The sequence below is a fragment of the Barbus barbus genome, assembly GCF_936440315.1.
Source record: "Barbus barbus genome assembly, chromosome: 42".
NCBI lineage: Eukaryota > Metazoa > Chordata > Actinopteri > Cypriniformes > Cyprinidae > Barbus > Barbus barbus.
In genome coordinates this window covers 21,323,315-21,342,811 of record NC_136720.1, presented here as the reverse complement: position 1 = coordinate 21,342,811, position 19,497 = coordinate 21,323,315, and the positions used below count along the sequence as shown (strand labels likewise).

The following is a 19,497-nucleotide window of genomic DNA, read 5'->3' as shown; positions in this document are numbered from 1 at the left end:
AAAACTCCAAATACAAAGAACAGAAAAAAAAACACAAGTTAATCAGTAAAATCCGCAGCTCTCAGGTTATTTTTACTAAAGTTTATGATGGAGTGGAAGTTGTTGGAACAGCGAGTAGACCGCGCACATGGAGCAGGAAAAAACGCAGCGTCATCGTCCACACAGATTTTAGGTCAGTTTGATTATTTACTGGATGTATATTGGTTTTGTGTTTGAACAAACTCTATATTGGCTATTCATTTAAGGGTTGGGAGATAATCCGGTGGCAATATATCAATCGTTTTGCACGTCAAGGCTAAGCTTATCATTTAAACGCATTTTAAGCAGGTTTTAAAACAAATGGTTTAAACTGTTAATGAACATTAAGCAGTGTGGCAGAATTCATTCTGGTCAATGCGTGCATTAAGAGGGTTTTAGCCTGATTTTGCGCGGCACTCACCTGCTCATATTGCAACTGAATAAACTTTTCGCTCCTTGCTGTGCTTAAACGTTCAAATACACCGCTGTGTGTCAAAAATTCTTGTCTTTGCGAGTATCCTCATAAACACAGCTATTTGTGTCTTAAATGAACGTTAATATTTAAAGATAAAGCATGTGTAGTGTTCGATATGAGATCCTGGATTAGCCTGTATGATGAGATCGTAAAAGAATAGTTCACCCAAAAATGAAGATACTGTCATCATATACTTAAATTCAAATAGTTCTAACCCTCTATTAATTTCTTTGCTGTCCTCAACATAAAAGAAGATACTTTGAAAAATGATTGCAACCAGTTTCTGGTCCCCATTGACTCCAATAATGTATATTTTTCATACTATGGAAATCATGGGGGGCCAGCAACTGTCTGATTACCAGTATTAATATCCAAATATATTACTTTGCATTCAACAGTAAAATGAGTCTCATACAGGTTTAGAACAACAACGGAATTTTCATTTTTGGGTGAACTATTCCTCTAAAGCAGCCTAATATAGCTGCTGTTGCCATTTGTGTCAATAATGTAAATCAAACATCAGAAATAAAATCATTTACTGTCCTTGACTGAATCACTTTTGTAAAATAAATAAGAATGAATGTATATTGAATATATACAGTGGACACCATTCAGTCTATTTGTACTTTTTCTTTATACATCATAATATTATTCAGTGCTTTAAGTTTTTCAAGTAGGTCGATTTCTTATGGTCTTTGTTTTGCTGTAGCCTAATTTGTGACTGTTTACTTGTCTTCAGTAAGCTTATTTTTACTTAGGCTAGTATTATGTCTTGTGATATTGAAATTGGTAACAACAATAATGAAATTTCAGTGCATCAAGAATTTTGATATGGGCTAAAAATCCTATTTAAAGCTTTATTTATATGTATACATATATCATTATAGTGATGGGGGGCCCTGCAGTAAGTCATAGCCCCGGGGCCCAGTGCAGTCTTAATGCGGCCCTGGTCATACATAATGCCATTTTATTATATTTTGTTTTGTTTTGACCCATTCCTAATTATACACTTATTATATTGTAAAATATGCCTGAGTTTCAGATTAAAACCACCAGGACGGTATCAGTACAGCATCAGGTTGAATAAAAAAATAATGCAGAAATTGTGTTTTGTCGTTGTGTGTTTTGGACATGGCATAATAATACTCTTTTTTTTTTTTTTTTTTTTAAAAGGATACACGGTTAACTTAACTGTACTATATTAATTTGAGCTTTAGTGCAAGTTTTTAGTTTGTATTTTATTTTTAAATTTTGTTTTATTTTGACCCATTCCTAATTCAATACATAGTTTATTATATATTAAATTATCACCAATTTTCAGATTAAAATCACAATAGGCATTTGATCTGATTTCACCCAACATATTGCAACATTATAACATTATTTCATAATGTGCATTCTGCAAATCTTTTGGCAATGCTAGTTCCTAAAAAGTTGCTATACCATTAATTTTCAAAGACACATACGCTCCTCTCTCCTCATATTTCCTTTATCCATCCACCTCAGTGTCCATCTGTAAATGTCTGACTGAAATCTGTTGGTGTGTCCTTGCAGGCAAATGAAAGACCAAAGCAAGAAGGTTGCCAACCTGAAGCACAAAGAGCAGGTGGAGAAGAACAAGAACGCTCAGTTGATGGAAGAGGCTCGTAAGCGAGAAGATAACATGAATGAGAGTTCTCAACAGATCAAGGTAAAGTCCACATGACATTTATTTACCTTATTCACATTTACGTAGTTCTCGAGTCAGTTCCGGATCAGATTTTACTCATATGAAGTTGCCTAATTGAAATGCAGGATGGATCCCTGTGCCTTGTAATGGATTTCAAGCAAAGGTTTTACACACAAAACCACTGAAATCCGACTAGAGCAGTGGCTGTTATAGTCTTAACATTGAAACTTAACCCATAATGAGGCCCATCGACCTTTTAAGAGGGTCAAAGTCCCCCCAAAACCATGAGTTATTCACAAAAGCTCAATCTTTTGTGCAGCGTTTAAAGGTTTTCCTTTTGCGCTGCCTAGAAATGTGTCTCCTCAGAGCGATCCGTCTTCTGATTATTTAAGTTTGGATGTCAGCTCCGGTTCCTCATTTGAGAATTGCTGGGATTCTTCTCAGGTAAAGAACGATCTCATGTTTCCCTCATCCAGACCGCATTCATGCACATCCTGACCTTGTGTCCTCCTCTCATTGTGAGCTTTGGATTTAGGGAAAAGAGAAAAGGAGAGAATAATTGAACGATGAAATAAGACACAGTTGTTCAGTGCAACCGCAGGAACTATTTTTGAATTTATAGCTCCGCGATATTGAAGCAGAAGCGTCGGCGTCGGTATCCAGGTATTGGCGTGTTTAGTTTGAGCCGATTTTCAAATACAAACCATCTCATCCAGGCTGATGTAACTTTCATCGTATTGACTATTTTTGCCCCGATTTGACAGGATGGTGGTCTGTGGTGGCTGCTCCCACCCTTCTAAAGTGAGGTTTCGAACAGAAAGCCAGAATCAGCAGTTAATGTCGGTGAGAATCTCAGCGCAAAAAGTCCCACTTTTTATGGAGGGGCTGTTTTTCCTCTTTGCCGTAGACCTCTGGACAACAATGCCACAGTGGCCCTCCCTTTGTTGTGGTTTTCTGTGTTTTTCCTGGACGTCGGTTTGTTCTTTCAATCATTCTCCGTTTTCACATTTTCCTTGTTCTGTGTCATGTGTTCTTTGTTTTCGTTCGAGTTCATATGCTCTTTTTCTGACAGCAGGATTGATGTGCTTTTGGACCTCGACCTGTGGTACCCGGCGTGTGGTGCGTCGGTGTGTGCGTGCGCAAAAGTACGTGTTGCGGTCAAAGAGAGCTCATTTATGACTTTAGGGCCCCAGCATCCTCCGTGGGGTCACGTTGCCGTCGGGTCACGTTGCCGCGAGCCCACATTGTGGCTTGCACTCCCCCGTTCGAAGCACCCTGATGCGGCTGCATCGCGGGCCTCGTCTGCCAAGACCATCAACCACCACCTTCCCCCCACAGGCACGTCACAATCCGGTCTTGAGGCCCTGAGACTCCAGATTGGGCGAACCCCGAGCTGTCTCCACATGCTATTGGACACGTTTGGAAGGGAAACCGATTGTTGTTGATGATTCTGTATGGTTACGTTGGTCCCACTCCAATCGCTTGGTCAGGTTGAGCTGAGAGAGAGGTTAGTCCAGGACACTAGAGCAGTCGTCTCTCTCTGACCCGGCACTAAAAATTTATTTTTCAATCAATGAAGATGGTTTCCATTGGAGCCCTGAGGTGGGATGTGGGGTGGTCGGTTGTGGTTGAGCACCAGAGCTGCACAAACACATTCAGAATAGCAACTGTTGACATTGGAGAAGGTTAGATGGTCAGAAAGGAAGGACTCGCGCTTCTATTTTTTTGAGTTTCCTGCTGGTGGCGTTGTGCTGCTTTCACATGATTTGATCCAATCAGTCCTCTAATTAGTGGTGCTTTCTTAGGCAAGCATCGCTGTAGCTTTGAACAAATCCGTAGACCTTACTGTTAAACTTTGGTGTGTAATGCGTGCTATTGACATGATTCATACCTCAAATTGTGCTTGAACTGAATTGGCCTTAACACGCAGGAAGTTGAACTGAAATTGGAATGGCAGGAAGTGGAAATGACTAGGTCTAAACTGCAATGCTAAGAAATACAACGTAGGTGATGCATTTTGGGAAATGAAGTGGTGTTCAGCAATCTGTTTGTCTGTAAGCCCTATAAAACCTTCATGACTTAAAAAAAAAAAAAATGGACCAGCTTTCATTCTAAAGTTTCTTAAAAATTGTTACATTCTTTTTGAACAATGCTTATTAGGGTTGTATGAAATTCTGAGAATTGAAATTCAAATTGAAATTCAAATTCAACTCTTTCCTTTTTGCAACCTCGTTTGAAATTTAATTCAAATTCAATAATGGGTTTGGAATAAAAAACACTGTGAAACACAATTTTTATAAATGTTTTGCTTTTATTTTTAAGTTCGACATGCTGAATACGAAAATCACATTAATTCATTGAGTCATTAACAGTGCTCATGAAAAAAAAAACTATAGAAGCTAATCTGTTATTACTCATGCTTAAAAATTACCTGGTACATGCATAATACTCAACATGCTAACAACGACCATTACCAAAAGTGAGTTGAATTTCAGAAGTGAACATTTGATGATTATTGTCTTTTATGACCATTCCCAAAATGTTCTGTAATGTTCCAGAAATCACTACAATTTTTCAGAATGTTACAGAAACTTTTATAATGTTTCCATCCTTGCAAAACCAAAATATCTTAAAAAAAACATGGAAAATTAGCACAAAACCCATCTGTACTAAACCAGTGTTTCATAATTAATGATAGAAGTTCTAAAATTTACCTGACCTAAATATTAAAATACTAAAATATTGATGCTACAATAATAATAATTAGCACCACAGAATTACAGAAGAACCATAAATTCAAGTGAATTTTTTTTTACATTTATTTAATCACTTTGAATTAATCAACCCCAACCCTAACTTTGGGCCTACTAACAACTACCAAAAAACCCTAGAAATCACAGTTCACTAGATAGCAACATGCTATTCACTACTTTGCTAAATCTTGGTAGCAACTTTTTAATGGGCAACTATCAAAATGGTCAACGTCTAGTTAATTAAGATTAGCTGTTAGTTTCCATAAGATGAACAAATGGGGCACAGACACTGCATGTGCAGAGAATTGCAATGCAAGAGAAGGTCTTTGCCCTCAAGAGCGTGACTTTAACCTCTTGTGAATCATCCCTATCCTTTTTCATTTATCTCTCTAGTCTGATAAAACTGGAGATGGGTTTTTATAGGCCTCCATATCTCTTCAGCATTTGAGACTTTTTCGGCCAGATACAGAGTTCCCAGACGTTCAATACGTACTGAATCATGAAGCCATAACCCCCACCACCACCACCACCACCCTCTCCCGTTGATCAAATATCATCAGCCTGAAGAAATCAAGACTTTCACTGGGAAGCAGGATGGAGAGAGACAGCGGGGGAGAAAAGAGGACATTATAATTAAGCCCAGTAAATACCTGTTTTACTGCGTGGTTGAATCTGTTCCCTTTTACTGCACGGAGTGCAGCGCCAAACGCTCTGACTCCCAGCATGCCCTGTGACCAGAAGGCCCCACTGTATCCCAATCTCCACCTTGACCGGCCTTCATCAAAGACATATACGGCGAAAAAATTGAATGAGAGAGTTGGAAAGAAAATACAAAGGTCAAAGAATGGAAAGGTTGATCCAGCCAGCATGATTCAGTTCAGAAAGGGTGAACATATTCCGCCAGATACTTTGTGCAATCATCAAAGCATGCTCAGAAAAGGGTTTCCCCCACAGGTGCAATGTGTGCACTATGCCAGAGAAGCCATTAGTCTGACGACAGAGCGCTGCACATTACGAATAGCGGTTGTAAGCCATAGGTCTTCTGTTTATAAGTCTCACAGCCCCTTTTATGTGTGGCACAATGTGCTCTTGTGTGGTTGTAAACATCAGCACTCAAATGCAGAGAGCTTAGAGTGACACCTTTAGTGTGCAATTGTGGAACAGTATTTTATAACATTTGGCGAGTTAGGGATCATGCTGCTAAGTGCTCTTACAAGCACTGGTGGTCTGCATGTAAGTTTGTGCACGGTTAAGAAAGACTGACTATATATGCACCGCAGGTTGATTTATCTTAATGCTTTTTTATTTTTTATTTTATTTATTTCATTTCATTATTGTATTTAAAAAAAAAAATTGAACAGCAGGGGATTCCTGAATGTCTAGAAAATCTAGAGAAAAATCGAGCAAAACTAGTCAACCTCAATAATTAACCATCCTTGACCCATCCTTAAACATTATGAAAAAGATTTATGTAACAGGTATACATCTGCCATCATGCAGCCTCTCGTTGGTCTTTCTGCTTGTGTTGGCATTTGCAAGCAAACGAAAAGTTCTGAGGTGATGGCGACACACTGGAGTTAATAAAGCCAAAGTGCTGCAGGCGAATCGCAGGTTTATGGTCCTTTTTAAACACGCAGATATAAAAGAGTCAAACAGGAGCCTTTTATGACTCGCTGGCCTGCCGACGCTGCTTTTATTGAAGGGGAACATATTACTGTCCCTGGGGGGGAGGCCTTTTTTCATCCTAAATGTCATTTTCTCAACCTGCCATAACTGACTGGTTGCAGTGCAACATCCAGGATCCATTAGGAAGCTATAGTTGGCACAGGACAGTCTTAGGAAATGGGATTCAGGGGGATGGGTGAGCATATTTGCTTTTGAGGTTTTGTTTTTTTTGTTTTGTTTTTGTTTTACTTTACTTTTTACTTTTGTCATTTAGCAGACGCTTTTGTCCAAAGCGACTTACAAATAAGAAAATGTACCTAAAACTTCACACGACGACTGCCGCGACCGCTGCCGTAGTATAATAACCTTTTTTATACCAATCCAACAAATCACCATTTCAATTCAGCTGGACCCACTTTCCTGTTTATCAACTAAAAATGGCCAAGCAAGTGCACACACTGACAAGATACGCGATACAGTACGAGACCAAACGTGATTTCAGCACCTCTCAACACGGTAAACAAAATAAGCCAAAAATGTATTTAAAATTTTGTTTTATGTGTTTTTCTTTTTTAGGTTTTTGTTTGGGCTTTTTTGTTCTATTTTGGGTCTTGTTTTGTGTTTTTTGTTGTTTTGAGGTTGTTTTTTTTAGTTTTGAGTATTTTTGTTTTGTTTTGAATTTTGTTGATTTTTTTTGTTCTGTTATGTGTTTTGGAGACATTAAAATGGAAGACCAGCTTTAACCAGCTAAAACCAGCAAACCTGGCTGTTTTTTCAGCAGGGAACTGTTATGTTTCTTACGTATTGCTTGTGCTTGACCTAACAACGATTTGTGCGTGTAAAGGAACCATCTTGGGATTAGATGTTACATTACTGTCTCAGGCAAATTAGCGTTGGCAGCTTCAGGTTTGGACTTTTTTGATTTCTTGAGGTCTCTGTGGAATGTTCTTGAATGTTCCACTCTGTCTTCCAAAACCTCTGAAGACTGACGAGAGATCAGACTTTAGTGGTAACACTGAGCAGAGGTGAAACAAAACTGTGGTAAAAATCCACCCGACAAGGTCGTCATCACTAATGCGGTGGCGAGAGCCATTCTCAACACTCAGAGGGAAACGGAAAGAGAGAGAGCTAAATCGAGGCCGGGACTGAGGAATGGAAATAGCTCAGGAAGAAAAGCAAGAGGCTCCGTGTACTTCACACATGAAAGCCTTGATTCTGCCACTCATCACCTCTCGAGCACGAACAGGTCAGGAGGGAGCTAACAGACGCCAGTCGTGAGACTGACAGCGCTGGTGGAGAGGAGCTCTGACTAGAGATCGGCTACTTATTGCAAGCTGTGGGAATCAGAAGCACCTTGTTTGGTTGTAGGGATGCATTGGGCTGCAACAGTTCGATTTGTCTTGTGTATGTTAGAGATGGTGTGTTAGCATGACTGCTCAAACAGTCAAAAGGAAGGAAATGCCTTTTTCATTGTGGGCTTTCCAAAACTTTTTTTTGTCCTCTGTACTGTTGTAAGTCCCGGAGCTGCTAGCCTGTGCCAGAAAGCGTATGACATAGCAGTCGTTGAGTAACGAATGGTAGAAATCTCAGCGCTCAACATTACAACTATGAGAAAGGAAATCATGCCTTAAAATTAGAAGATTGTATTGCTTTTTTTGGCAAGGACATCACCTGATCATTTGCTACGGAACGCAAATCCACATGAGAGGGATGATACAGAAAAATAGCCTGACTGGAGCTAAACACCCTAAATTTATTATCCACTTTTTTTTCTTCTCAAATTGACATGCACTGCAAAAATGACTTTTAATGACTTTTTAATAGGTGTTTTTTATTTTTTACAATACATTTCTGGTAGCATTGATTGTATCTTGAATCTAGTGAATGTAAAAAAAAAAAGCTTGCAGTAAGACGAAATGTTTGTATTAAAAATGCGTTCAGTTTACTTGTTTAATGCAGTGTTGCTTAATTTCTTGTTTCAAGCATTTTTACATTTTTTAACTTGAAAACTAGATGAAAAATACTCATTAAGAATAGTTTTTTTGCAGTGTGTTATTGCAACACAAGTTGGCAAACACTTTGGTGGATTTCACTCTCTCCTAATGCAAATAGATAGGAGCTGAGCTTGCATGACTAGAAAACAACTGCTCGAGGGTATTACCCAGATCCAAAATGGCCACCAAGTGTGTTGACTTGCTTAAAAAAATCCTTTGCCTTCGCAGGGCTGCACCATCTGATACCCATCAGCCCCATATGCAGGCCCTCCACCCCTTCAATCAGAACAGAGCCATGTTGTTTACAGCCATCTTTGTTCAGCTACATCTCAAATCTTTCTCCTCCTCCTTATGCTAAGTGTTTAGCCTCCGGCTGTGTAGGACGTTCTTGCTCTCATTCTTGTGTTTTTTGTTTTTTTGGGTCCATTGTCATGTGCATAAACTAGTGGCTTTGAAACTGCCCCAGTTGCTTCCCTGCTGAGGGCAGAATTTCCCCGCTGAGATACTTTGATGATAATGACTTTATGCTTTGGGGAGCCTGTTTTATGACACGTTGTGCTCAGACACCCGCTATCATTCAACGCACGGTAGAGCAGTGATCACAGGACTGTGAATTAAAGGTCAGCTTCCCACCACCACAGGCGGAGGGTGGAGAGACCTGAAGGTCTAACACACCTGGTCAATGTTTTTCCTCATGCTCATCTTTTTTTTTTTTTTTTTGTACTCTGCATAATGGGTGTTTATGCTTGTACTGTGAAGCATAAGCTTTTTACTTATAATAAGAAATTAAACTAATATTATATTTCAGTGTTATTTTCTAATAGCATTATAGTTTTCATAAATATTTAAATTTAGCTTTTATTTTTATATTTTCTTTTTTCAATTTCATTTTAATATTTTTATGGCATAGTATTTTCATTCATTTTGTTGTTGTAGTAGTGTTATTACATCAACTTAAAATATTAGAGGGCAATATTAACTGAAATAAGTTTATTTTAGCCTTTTAATTCGCAAAACATATTTTTACCAGTTATAGATTTAGTTAACAATAACAACACTGGTCTGCTATCATCCAGAAATGCAAAAACATGTATTACATATAACCATAGAAATATGACATATAATCAGAAAGTAACATCATGGGTTGAGTCAATGTGGAATACATGAAATTGTATTATTTCAAAATAAAAATAAGAACATGAAAAGGGGATTTTTTTATATAATACTAATGCATAATGCAATTCAAATGCATTTTTCTTCATATTGATGTTTTGAAATGTTTTTTTTAATATATAAAATATTATAAAATATATGCAGATGTATATTTATAATATATGATGCATATTACATAAATTGTTAAAATATATCTTTTGTTTGTGACTAATCTTTAGTAAATAATTTATATAAGTTATAGTTAAATTGGCAATTCACCAACACGTATTACATATTTATTAAGTTCTGCCATGTGAAAAAAAATGAATTTTAACACAGTTTTAGCATTGAAAACTGCTTGTCATTTTTCTCAGTCATAGGCAGAATAGGATGGACTTTTTCTATAAAAAAAATCATATACCGTTTGCTAGATTTACGACATGACACATCTTACCCCACTCCCCCAACATCAAGCCATCATCTTGATGTAGAACATGCAGAAAGCCGTGTAAGATGGGAGAGGTCTCACCACTTGAGCTCTCACCGGCAGACCTCAAGTGGTGAAAGTTGGTCAGTTCACCTCAGACTCCATCACTCTGAACATAGTAGCCCCACAGGGCTGTATCCTGAGTCCCCTGCTCTACTCTCTCTACTTGCATGACTGCGTGTCCTCTCACAGCTCCACCTCGATTATCAAATTCCCTGATGATACTGTGGTTCTGGGCCTCATCTCCAACAATGATGAGACCGCATACTTGGATGAGGTAGAGAGACTCACATCATGGTGCCAGGACAACTGTCTCTCTCTGAACGTGAGCAAAACTAAAGAGCTGATCATGGACTTTAGGAAGAGACAGCAGCGGCCCTACACTCCTCTTATGATCAGTGGGACCCCTGTGGAGAGGGTGAATAGCTTCAAGTACCTCGGTGTAAACATCTCCGAGAACCTGACTTGGACTACACACATCCAAACACAGGTTAAGAAAGCCAGGCAAAGACTGTACCATCTGCGACAGCTGAGGAAATTCAGTGTCTCACCAGCAATCCTGAAAACTTTCTATTCAGGGACCATAGAAAGTGTATTGACTCTCAGTGCATCTCAGTGTGGTATGGAAACAGCTCCAATCAGGACTGCAAAGCACTACAGAGAGTTGTGCGCTTAGCTGAGCGCATCTCAGGGTCTGCTCTCCCCTCTCTGCAGGACATCTACCTCAAACGCTGCAAAAATAGAGCTGTCAAAATCATCAAGGACTCTAATCACCCTGGTATCCGACTATTCACTTTGCTTCCATCTGGCAAGCGCTTCCATAGCCTGATGGCAAAAACTGAGAGACTTAGGAGGAGCTTCTTCCCCCAGGCCATCAGGCTCCTAAACTCTAACTCTGTGTAATAACATCACTTGACTCCATGTTAATATCACCATATCAATAAGCTATTCATAATCTTTTCTACCTCATATTGCTGCTATTTAAATACCCTGTACAACTTTTTTGCACATTCCTGTTATATTACCATTTATGTCAACAACATACTGACCTGCACATTTATATATATATTTTTTTTAATATATTTTTTTCTACTTTTCTTTTTCTTAATATTTGTGTTCTATACAATTGCACTGTCCTTGGAGCGGACCCGACTTACATTTCACTGCTGGTTATACTCTGTATAATTGTGTATGTGACTAATAAAAATCTTGAATCTTGAGAGAGAGAGGGCTTGAAAGATAGATATAGAAAGAGTTGGAAGATGCCAGAAAGGGCTCGCTTCAAAGAACCACATCACAGGAGGTTATAGAAATGAAGTAAACAGTGTTTGTAGCGCTTAGATCTGCAGTAACCACAGCACCCAGAGGCTTGATATCCAGCTCTCTTGGGAGCGTTTCAAAGCCCTGTTTTGAGCTCGTCATGGAAGCTTAGATTTCTTTCTGCTTGTCACTCACTCTAATTCCCTCCTCTCCTGGCCTTCTTGTTATTGATTGCGTTCGCAAATTAACAACACTTTATTGTGGCCCACTTTCAGCTGCTTCCTCTCAAATTTTCTCCCTAGTACGATGGCTGTTCTACCGTTTTAAACAACTGTGGATTCGCTGAACGTCCAATGAACTCATTCACATTGGCTTTGTTGTGTCTCTTAAGAGTCAAAACCAAATGCGGTCCAGTCTGGCAGAGCATTTTGCCAGTATCCGTGCTTTTCAACTCAAACCATATCCAGGATCGGGAGCTCGGGATCAGATGGTGGGGGTAGGGGGAATCACATCCGCATGTTCTCATTTCTTTAATAGACTTCCAAGGTCTTTTTTATTGGGCCTGTTTGTTGACGTATGTTGTTTGATGTTACCATGCTTTTGGCTGTCTTTTACGCTTTCCCCAGCCAGGAAGGATGGACACCTGCTGCTCTTTCCGGTTTATTCATAAACATTTGTGATTCCTTGCTCTCGCACCCAAAACCGTACAGAAGAATCCTCCCGCTGGGAAAAACGACTGTTTTAAGGGACATCTGCTACCAAACCCTCCACTTTGGCTGTGTCTTTTCTTAGACGTTTAGCTGAGGTCATCCTGAATTATTTTAAATAATGTCTTACTATGACTTAAACTCCTCATCCTAATGAACTGCTGAAACCGCTTGAGTCCTGGGACAGCGCAGCGACACTGCGAACACATTTTTCAGTCCCATTTATTCAAAAAAGAAGCCGCAGATGAGAACGAAACTGGTTAGTCTTGAATTAGGACACCCTGGGTCAATTATTTGTGTGTGTGTGTGAGCATGTCAGACAGCTGCAAGTCATTCTGCCCCAACTGTGCGAGTTGAGCTTTTGTTCTTCAGGCTCATCCTGCTCATCTCTTAATTGGATGTGCGAGCTGCGGAGAGCTGGGCAGATTCCCCAACGAGGCCCACCCGAACCCGGCCGGTCCCTACGGTACAGCATGTGGCTTTGATTTGTGGCTTCCCTGAGGTGTCTCCTTCTATCATCTGTGTGGTTTTGGCACCAAAAGCATTAACGTAATGAGATATTGACCGAGCAAAAAGGATTACTGTCGCTTTAAATCAAACCAAAGTGATTGCGGTCTGCCTGCGAGAGGAAAGTGGAAGCTAAATATGGTCAAAATAAGATAGAAGAGAGAGCCTTTATACCACATGCTGTGATCTATACCCCCGTCGTGTCCTGAACTTCCTGTAATTGCTGACCTTGGTTACAGATAAATCCTGCCGATTCAACAGATGCATTTGGTTATCAACATTGCCTCTTGTTGCAGGAATTTGTGGTGTGGGATTCCAGATGGCAATGATGAAAATCCCTCTTGTCTTGATATTGAAAGTTGATGCATGTAGTTGGAAGGAATTTTAGAGACAAAATGATCAGTCTTATAATTACATCTTTAAGGTTTGATTATTGATCCTGTGTCAATAATGCCCAATTATAGCCAACAGAATGACTAAGTAAATAATAATAATAAAGGAAAAAGTATATCTTGTATCGAAGTTTCTTTTGATAAAAGTGTGTGTGTGTATGTGCATTTGACAGACACTTCTATCAAAAATCAAGAACGCATAAATATGTATTATAAATGCATAATTAAATTCAAAATAAAATATAATGGTTAATTAAAAAATGGCATGTTACTATTGTTGAAAAATGGCATGTTAAGATAAATATGTATGTGCATTTGACAGACACTTTTATCAAAAATGAAGCATGAATAAATATATACTTTATAAATGCATAAATCCAAAATAAAATGTAATAGTAAAAAAACTAAAACAATCGCATGTATTTTGTCATTTTTTTTCCCAATTAGATCCCAGAAAATGATTTACTTGGAATAAATACTTGGAACAAAAGGATCCCATGAAAGGAAGTTGCTTTAGATAAAAATGAATGCATGCTAACAAAGTGTCTTGCAAGTGCATAAATGTAAAATTCAAATGTTAAGTCACCATCACGGTCAGTTTTGCATGCTAGCATCTTCATAAACAGCTTACAAGCGCTTGATTTTTCTCTCTGGATTGTCTGCAGCAGGGCAGATCTTTGTATCTTCACATTGCCTCTTTTAGCAGGAATTTGTGGTGTGGGATTCCAGATGAAAATGTTCGCTGTGATCATCGGTGTCTGGGATTGTGATCAGGCCTCCGTCTTCATATTGAAGGCTGATGCTTTTAGCTGGAAGGCAGTTTCTCAGCATGGAGGCCATTACCACTGTAGAGCTCCATTTGTATGAATGGCAGTTTGTGTGTATGTGTGTAGCGTCTGTTTGCTCGGTTGTGTACGTCAGAGTGTATGTTTGTAGAGGTCTGTACTAAGTGCCTCAGGCCTGCCAAACGAGTCAGGACTTTTGTAGCCGATTTTGAAATGTTGGGGGAAAATGAAATGTGAATGTTCCTTGAAATGGAGCAGCGTAATGAACTCAAGACTGTTCCCATATTCAGTACTGCTCTGGCGTTTCTCCACATATCCCACAATGCCTATTCATTTGAGTCCCTAACCATTGCGTTCTTTCGCTCTCTAGCACACTTTCAATCAGATTTTTCTCTCTCTTGGTTTCCATCATTTTTCCAATTCCTGATACAATCAATCGTAGATGTTCTTGATAACTAGGTTTTGACCTTGACTCTCTCAAGAGTGTATACTTGAGCGTCAAGAGTGAAATCATACTACTTCGAGTCATAGATCTGCGCTGAGTCATCATGGGAGCAGACTGTAGATGAGTCACGTTGATGAGATGGACAGCTTGGGTTGTCCTCACTTCAGCGTCCAAGAATTCATAATGTTTATACCTCACATGCTGTGAACTGACTGCAGCTTGCTTTCTCAGAGCTACCTGCTGCTGCACTTGTTAATTATTAGCGGTCAGTTTCGATGTTCTATTAAAGGAAGCGTATTTACTGTGTACAATATTTGAACCGCTTACAAGAGTAGATTTTACAGCCAGAAATTGTTTTTTGTATGTAAATTTCAGTTAAAAGGCAGTTAAATCTAGGTATTGAACTGTTCCTGACCTTATACAAAAAATCTTTATTGATAAACACCTTCATAGGCAAGTTTGTCAGTTGGACGTTATAGTGTCTTGTTGCATGATTATTAAACACTAAAATATTTTTTTTCACAAGGATTCTCTGCGGCAGAAGGACGAGCGCATCGAAGAGCTGGAGGAGGCCTTGCGTGAGAGCGTACAGATCACGGCAGAGAGAGAAATGGTGTTGGCACAAGAGGAATCTGCCCGTGCAAATGCAGAGAAACAGGTGAGAAACACCAAACACAGGTGAGATGAAGCTCAAAGATCATTAATATGCACTTACTCTCTCTTTCAGACTCTACATATTTTTCACATGCCATTTTTTTTAACCTTCGGATTAATTTTTAATTAATACCTTGTGCCTTGTCCTTTGAGTTCAGAGAGTAGTAGTTTATTAACTAGAGTAGTTTTTTATTTTATTTCTTTTACCTTTATTTTATCATATTATTATCTTTTATATATCGTTGTCTTCTTTGTTGTTTTGGTTTTGGTTTGGTTTCTTAAAAATCTCAATTTAATGAGATTTTTTACTACAATTACCAATCCAGTTGACAAAGATTCATCTTAGGGCAGCCAGCATTGACAGTATTGAGACTTCTACTTTCATAGTCTACATCCAGATAACTTTTGAAGTATGATAAACTGTCATGTTTACTGGAAATGTTCCTAGCAATGTTTCTAAAGAAGTCCTGTGTTCCTGTGATCTGTTACCTGAAGCAAAATGTGTGTGGTAACTTTAGCGTGATGCTAGCCAAACCCTACAGCCATCTTTTCATTGTGGAAATGTCCACTTCCTCATCCTCCTGGTCAAACATCCTTCCCAGTGTTTACACAGAGCTGTATGCACATCCACGCAAGGCTAGCATCTCTCAGGCCGGGCTGTAATGGCTTTTGCTTGGCGGACAGTATTGCTCCCATTAAAAAGCCTCCTTCACAGAGCTCAGGAACCAGCAAAAAGCCGGCCTGTCACAGCACATCACCACACCAGCACACAGAGCCGTGCCAACCATCCAGATCCATGCCAGCGCTGCCTTGCCAGTGGCGAACATTCATGTGGCATGCATGGGTTACGTGTTTGTGTCTGCAGTCAGTCTTCATTTAGAATATAAATAAGCTTTGCGTGTCCTGCGTGAGGACTGCTAACTTTGGTCCGATTCAGTTCAGCCACATAGAACGTGCATACGCACACGAGGAACGTCTGGTGTGTGAACAGAACATGCCGGCGTTTCTTTCTCCTAAGGAGTTCAACTAGGATATTGGAGGTAGAGAAACAAAATATTGGGTAAATTTATCGACTCTACCTGGGTCTACTTAAAGGAATTGTTCATCTAAAAAGGAAAGCTCTCATTATTTACTCATCCTTTTGTTTTTCCTAACCCATAAGACTTTGAAGCACGAATTATACAATATTTTTAGTGAAACCTGAGTGGTTTGGGTCCTTCCATTGAAAATCCAGGGAACCGAAACTTCAGAAAGTTCATAGAGGTGTCGTTAAATAATTCCATATGAAACGAGCAGTTTTAACCAAGTCTTTTGAAAAGTATGCATGCTTTATATGATGAAAAGATTTCAATTATTCACATATGAACACAAATACATAGAGCATATCATGGATCTTCTTTTTGGATCTTCTAAATTTGGACCTAAATGGTAACCTGGACTTTCAGTGGATAGATCGAAACCTTCCAGGTTTCATTAAACATTTCAAAGTGTTTTAAAGATTAACCAAAGTCTCATGGGTTTGGAACTCAACTGTCTAAATGGAGACCGAATGTGCGTCCTGATCTAGAACATGCTGGAGATGGATTGATTTTACAAATAAACTGCCAATACTTTGTTATTTTTATGATTCAAAGTTGCTGGAATACCATACTTTAATCGTTCTGGCCCAGTCTAACTTGTTTTTAAGGCTTCGATGCAGATTGCACCACTGTCCAGCTGTCTGTTGAGCCTTGGCGATAGCATCAAACTCCTATAACATTCTCCGAATGAGTCCTCCATGAACCAGACAACACCAGCAGCCAGTCAGGCTTTGAAACGGAGCGCAAAGCAGCTGCCAAAATCTTGCTTCACCTCTACCTGAATCCCTGAACTTTTCCCTCTCCTTTCTCCCTCTTTGTCCATCTTACTTGGCTCCATCGACTCTCTGCTTCATTTTTAAATCCTTAATGGTTTGTTCTACCTTCTGTGGATCCTGGCGCCCCGCCGTTTCCTTCCTTTTCACTCTCTCTCCATTTTCTAAAGATTTGCATGGCTGGCTGAGCATCATCCCAGTGTGCGTTGCAGTCTCGGGAATATATTCTTGGCCTAGAGTTTCTTCACTGCCTCCAATCCCCCGGAGGTTAATTAGAGCCGGGGGCTGCGGCTGACCGGCCCCCTCATTTGGGCTCAGGGAGAAGAGGAAATGGGGACAGTACAAGTGCCACCCTCCGGAGCCAGTCTCCACGCTCATTACCAATGTCCCAGCCGCATCAAGTCTCGCTACGCGCACTCAGGATATCGTTGTTGGAAGTTCCTCCCCACCCTGTCACCTGTTATATAAGAATGAACTCATATTCCGGCTTACATATTTTGGGAGTTATGAGCTATATGAAAAAAAAAAAAAGAATGGCGGCTTGCCTCACTGGCAATTGGCAGACAGATTCTTAAATGCGTAATTTGTGGTCCTGTACTAAACCATGCAAAATCTAATTAGCTTCACGCAAACGCACACGGTTTTCCTTACGCACACACAGAGTCTCTCCTCCGCTATTTAATTAACATCCCTCCGTTGCTTCACCACACCCTCTGTTGATCCAATCATAAGCAAGAATTCGTCTTTAGCTCTGTGTTCAATTTCCTCCAATAGCCGCTCGCCTCATTGTTCTCATTGTGCATAGCACATGTTGGACCGAGTGTGGTGCCTGTACAAATTGCTGTCAGTATGTTAGTCTTAAATGTATGGGGACGAGGGCGACTGCTCTTTGTTACACTGACATGAAAGCAAACCTCTGGCAAAAAAACAGTCCATTCTCTCTTGTGCGTCTGTTAAGCTCACTTAAAAGCTCTCTGTGTGTGTGTGTGTGTGTGTGTGTGTGCGCGCACACTTGTTTAATTAGAACACATGGAAGAGCTACAATTTGTTTGCTCCATTCATGCAGGTAATGAAATTTGGAAATATGAATCCAAACATGTGTTCCTGTGATTTCTCATATGTACCAGATGAAGTTTGAAAGATTTCTGACAATTACACAGGTCACTGTGAACATCGTCTGCTAGAATGCTACTATTATTCAGTATTTCCTAAAGGGATAGATGACTGCAAATGGAATTGTCATTATTTACTGGTTCTAAACCCATGTGGAATTTTTGGTTTTACAGTAAAAGATTCTTAATGCATTTGGTATAATGAAAGAGCAATATCAGATCAAAATTATTATACATAGAGAATTATTTGAAAAAATACAAAGGAAAAGTAAAGTCGTGACGTATTGTCAAGTATGGTGACCCATACTCGAAATTGGTGCTCTGCGTTTAACCCATCCAAGTGCACACACACAGCAGTGAGTAGTGAACAAATCCACACACACACACACACACACACCGTGAACACACACCCGGAGCAGTGGGCAGCCAATGCTGCGGCGCCCGGGGAGCAGTTGTGGGTTCGGTGCCTTGCTCAAGGGCACCTCAGTCGTGGTATTGAAGGTGGAGAGAGCGCTGGACATTCACTCCCCCCACCTACAATTCCTGCCGGCCGGGGACTCGAACCCGCAACCTTTCGATTACGAGACCGACTCTCTAACCATTGGGCCACGACTTCCAATGACAATTAGAATAAATAATGCCAAAAATGTATTAAAGGTTACATGTATGTTTTTGATATTTCAAGTGATATGTGCCGTCATGAAGTACGCGAATCATTGTGGGTTCTTGCATATCTTGCGATATAATGTCATCAAACTTGTGGCATATTTGATTTGAGAGCTGCGGCGGAGAAGAATGAATAATGACAAATAAATCAAATGATTCTTTTGCGTTTCACATAAGAAAGAAATTGGAAAATTTTGAAAAACAACATGAGTAAAGGATGACACATTTTTCGTTTTTGGGAGAATTACTTTTTTTTTTTTTTTTTTTTTTTTTTTCAAAACTTCCCCGGTTTTAATTTTTCTCTTCATCTTGTTTGCAGTATTTATATTTCGGGAGTGTCAAAACAATGCTTTCTTAGTTGGATCGATGTGCTTGTTTAGCGGATGAGCCTGTCTTATTTTAGCTGATGCTTTCATGAGCGTTAGCGTCCTGCCAAACCCCCGTTGCAGCAACTGCTTTAATGAGTCGTGTGCTAGTAAGGGCAAATGTGGTCAGTGAGAGAAAAAGGGGGCATTTTCTTCCTACATAGGGCATTCGGTGTGCAGTGACACTAGTCACTCAGCTCCAGCGTGGAATTTACGGCTGGGATGTACGAAAGCGACCAGCCGCTCATGCGGGGCCAGTGAAAACGTTTGCCCAAGACCACATGAAAACACACGTCCAGTCTCCAGACATGATTCAGCAGCGAAATGACATACTTCATAACCCTCCCTGGAGGCAGTGGACCAAAGAAAGCCTCAATCTCTCCGCTCGTTTTGACCGGGGATGAGGGGATGTCTCGAAACCGCCCTTACTCTTTCACCACAAGCTTTTCCCCGTCAGCCTGACCCAATCCCGTATGGATATCTTTTCTTCTCCGAACCTGTTCTCGCTCAGTTGGATCCATGGTTACCATCCTCTTTCT

The 19,497-nt window shown here is 39.9% G+C and overlaps 1 protein-coding gene across 2 annotated transcripts in view; it reads left to right on the top strand.

The window, feature by feature from the left end:
• LOC306861188 (ELKS/Rab6-interacting/CAST family member 1-like) overlaps nt 1-19,497 on the top strand; it is a 220,764-nt gene that overhangs the window by 76,853 nt on the left and 124,414 nt on the right. For both annotated transcript variants that reach the window (XM_079403325.1, XM_079403324.1), the window contains 2 exons: nt 2,048-2,183; nt 14,836-14,967. In XM_079403325.1, the coding sequence (XP_079259451.1) occupies nt 2,048-2,183; nt 14,836-14,967 (268 nt within the window). The remainder of the gene's footprint in view (nt 1-2,047; nt 2,184-14,835; nt 14,968-19,497) is intronic.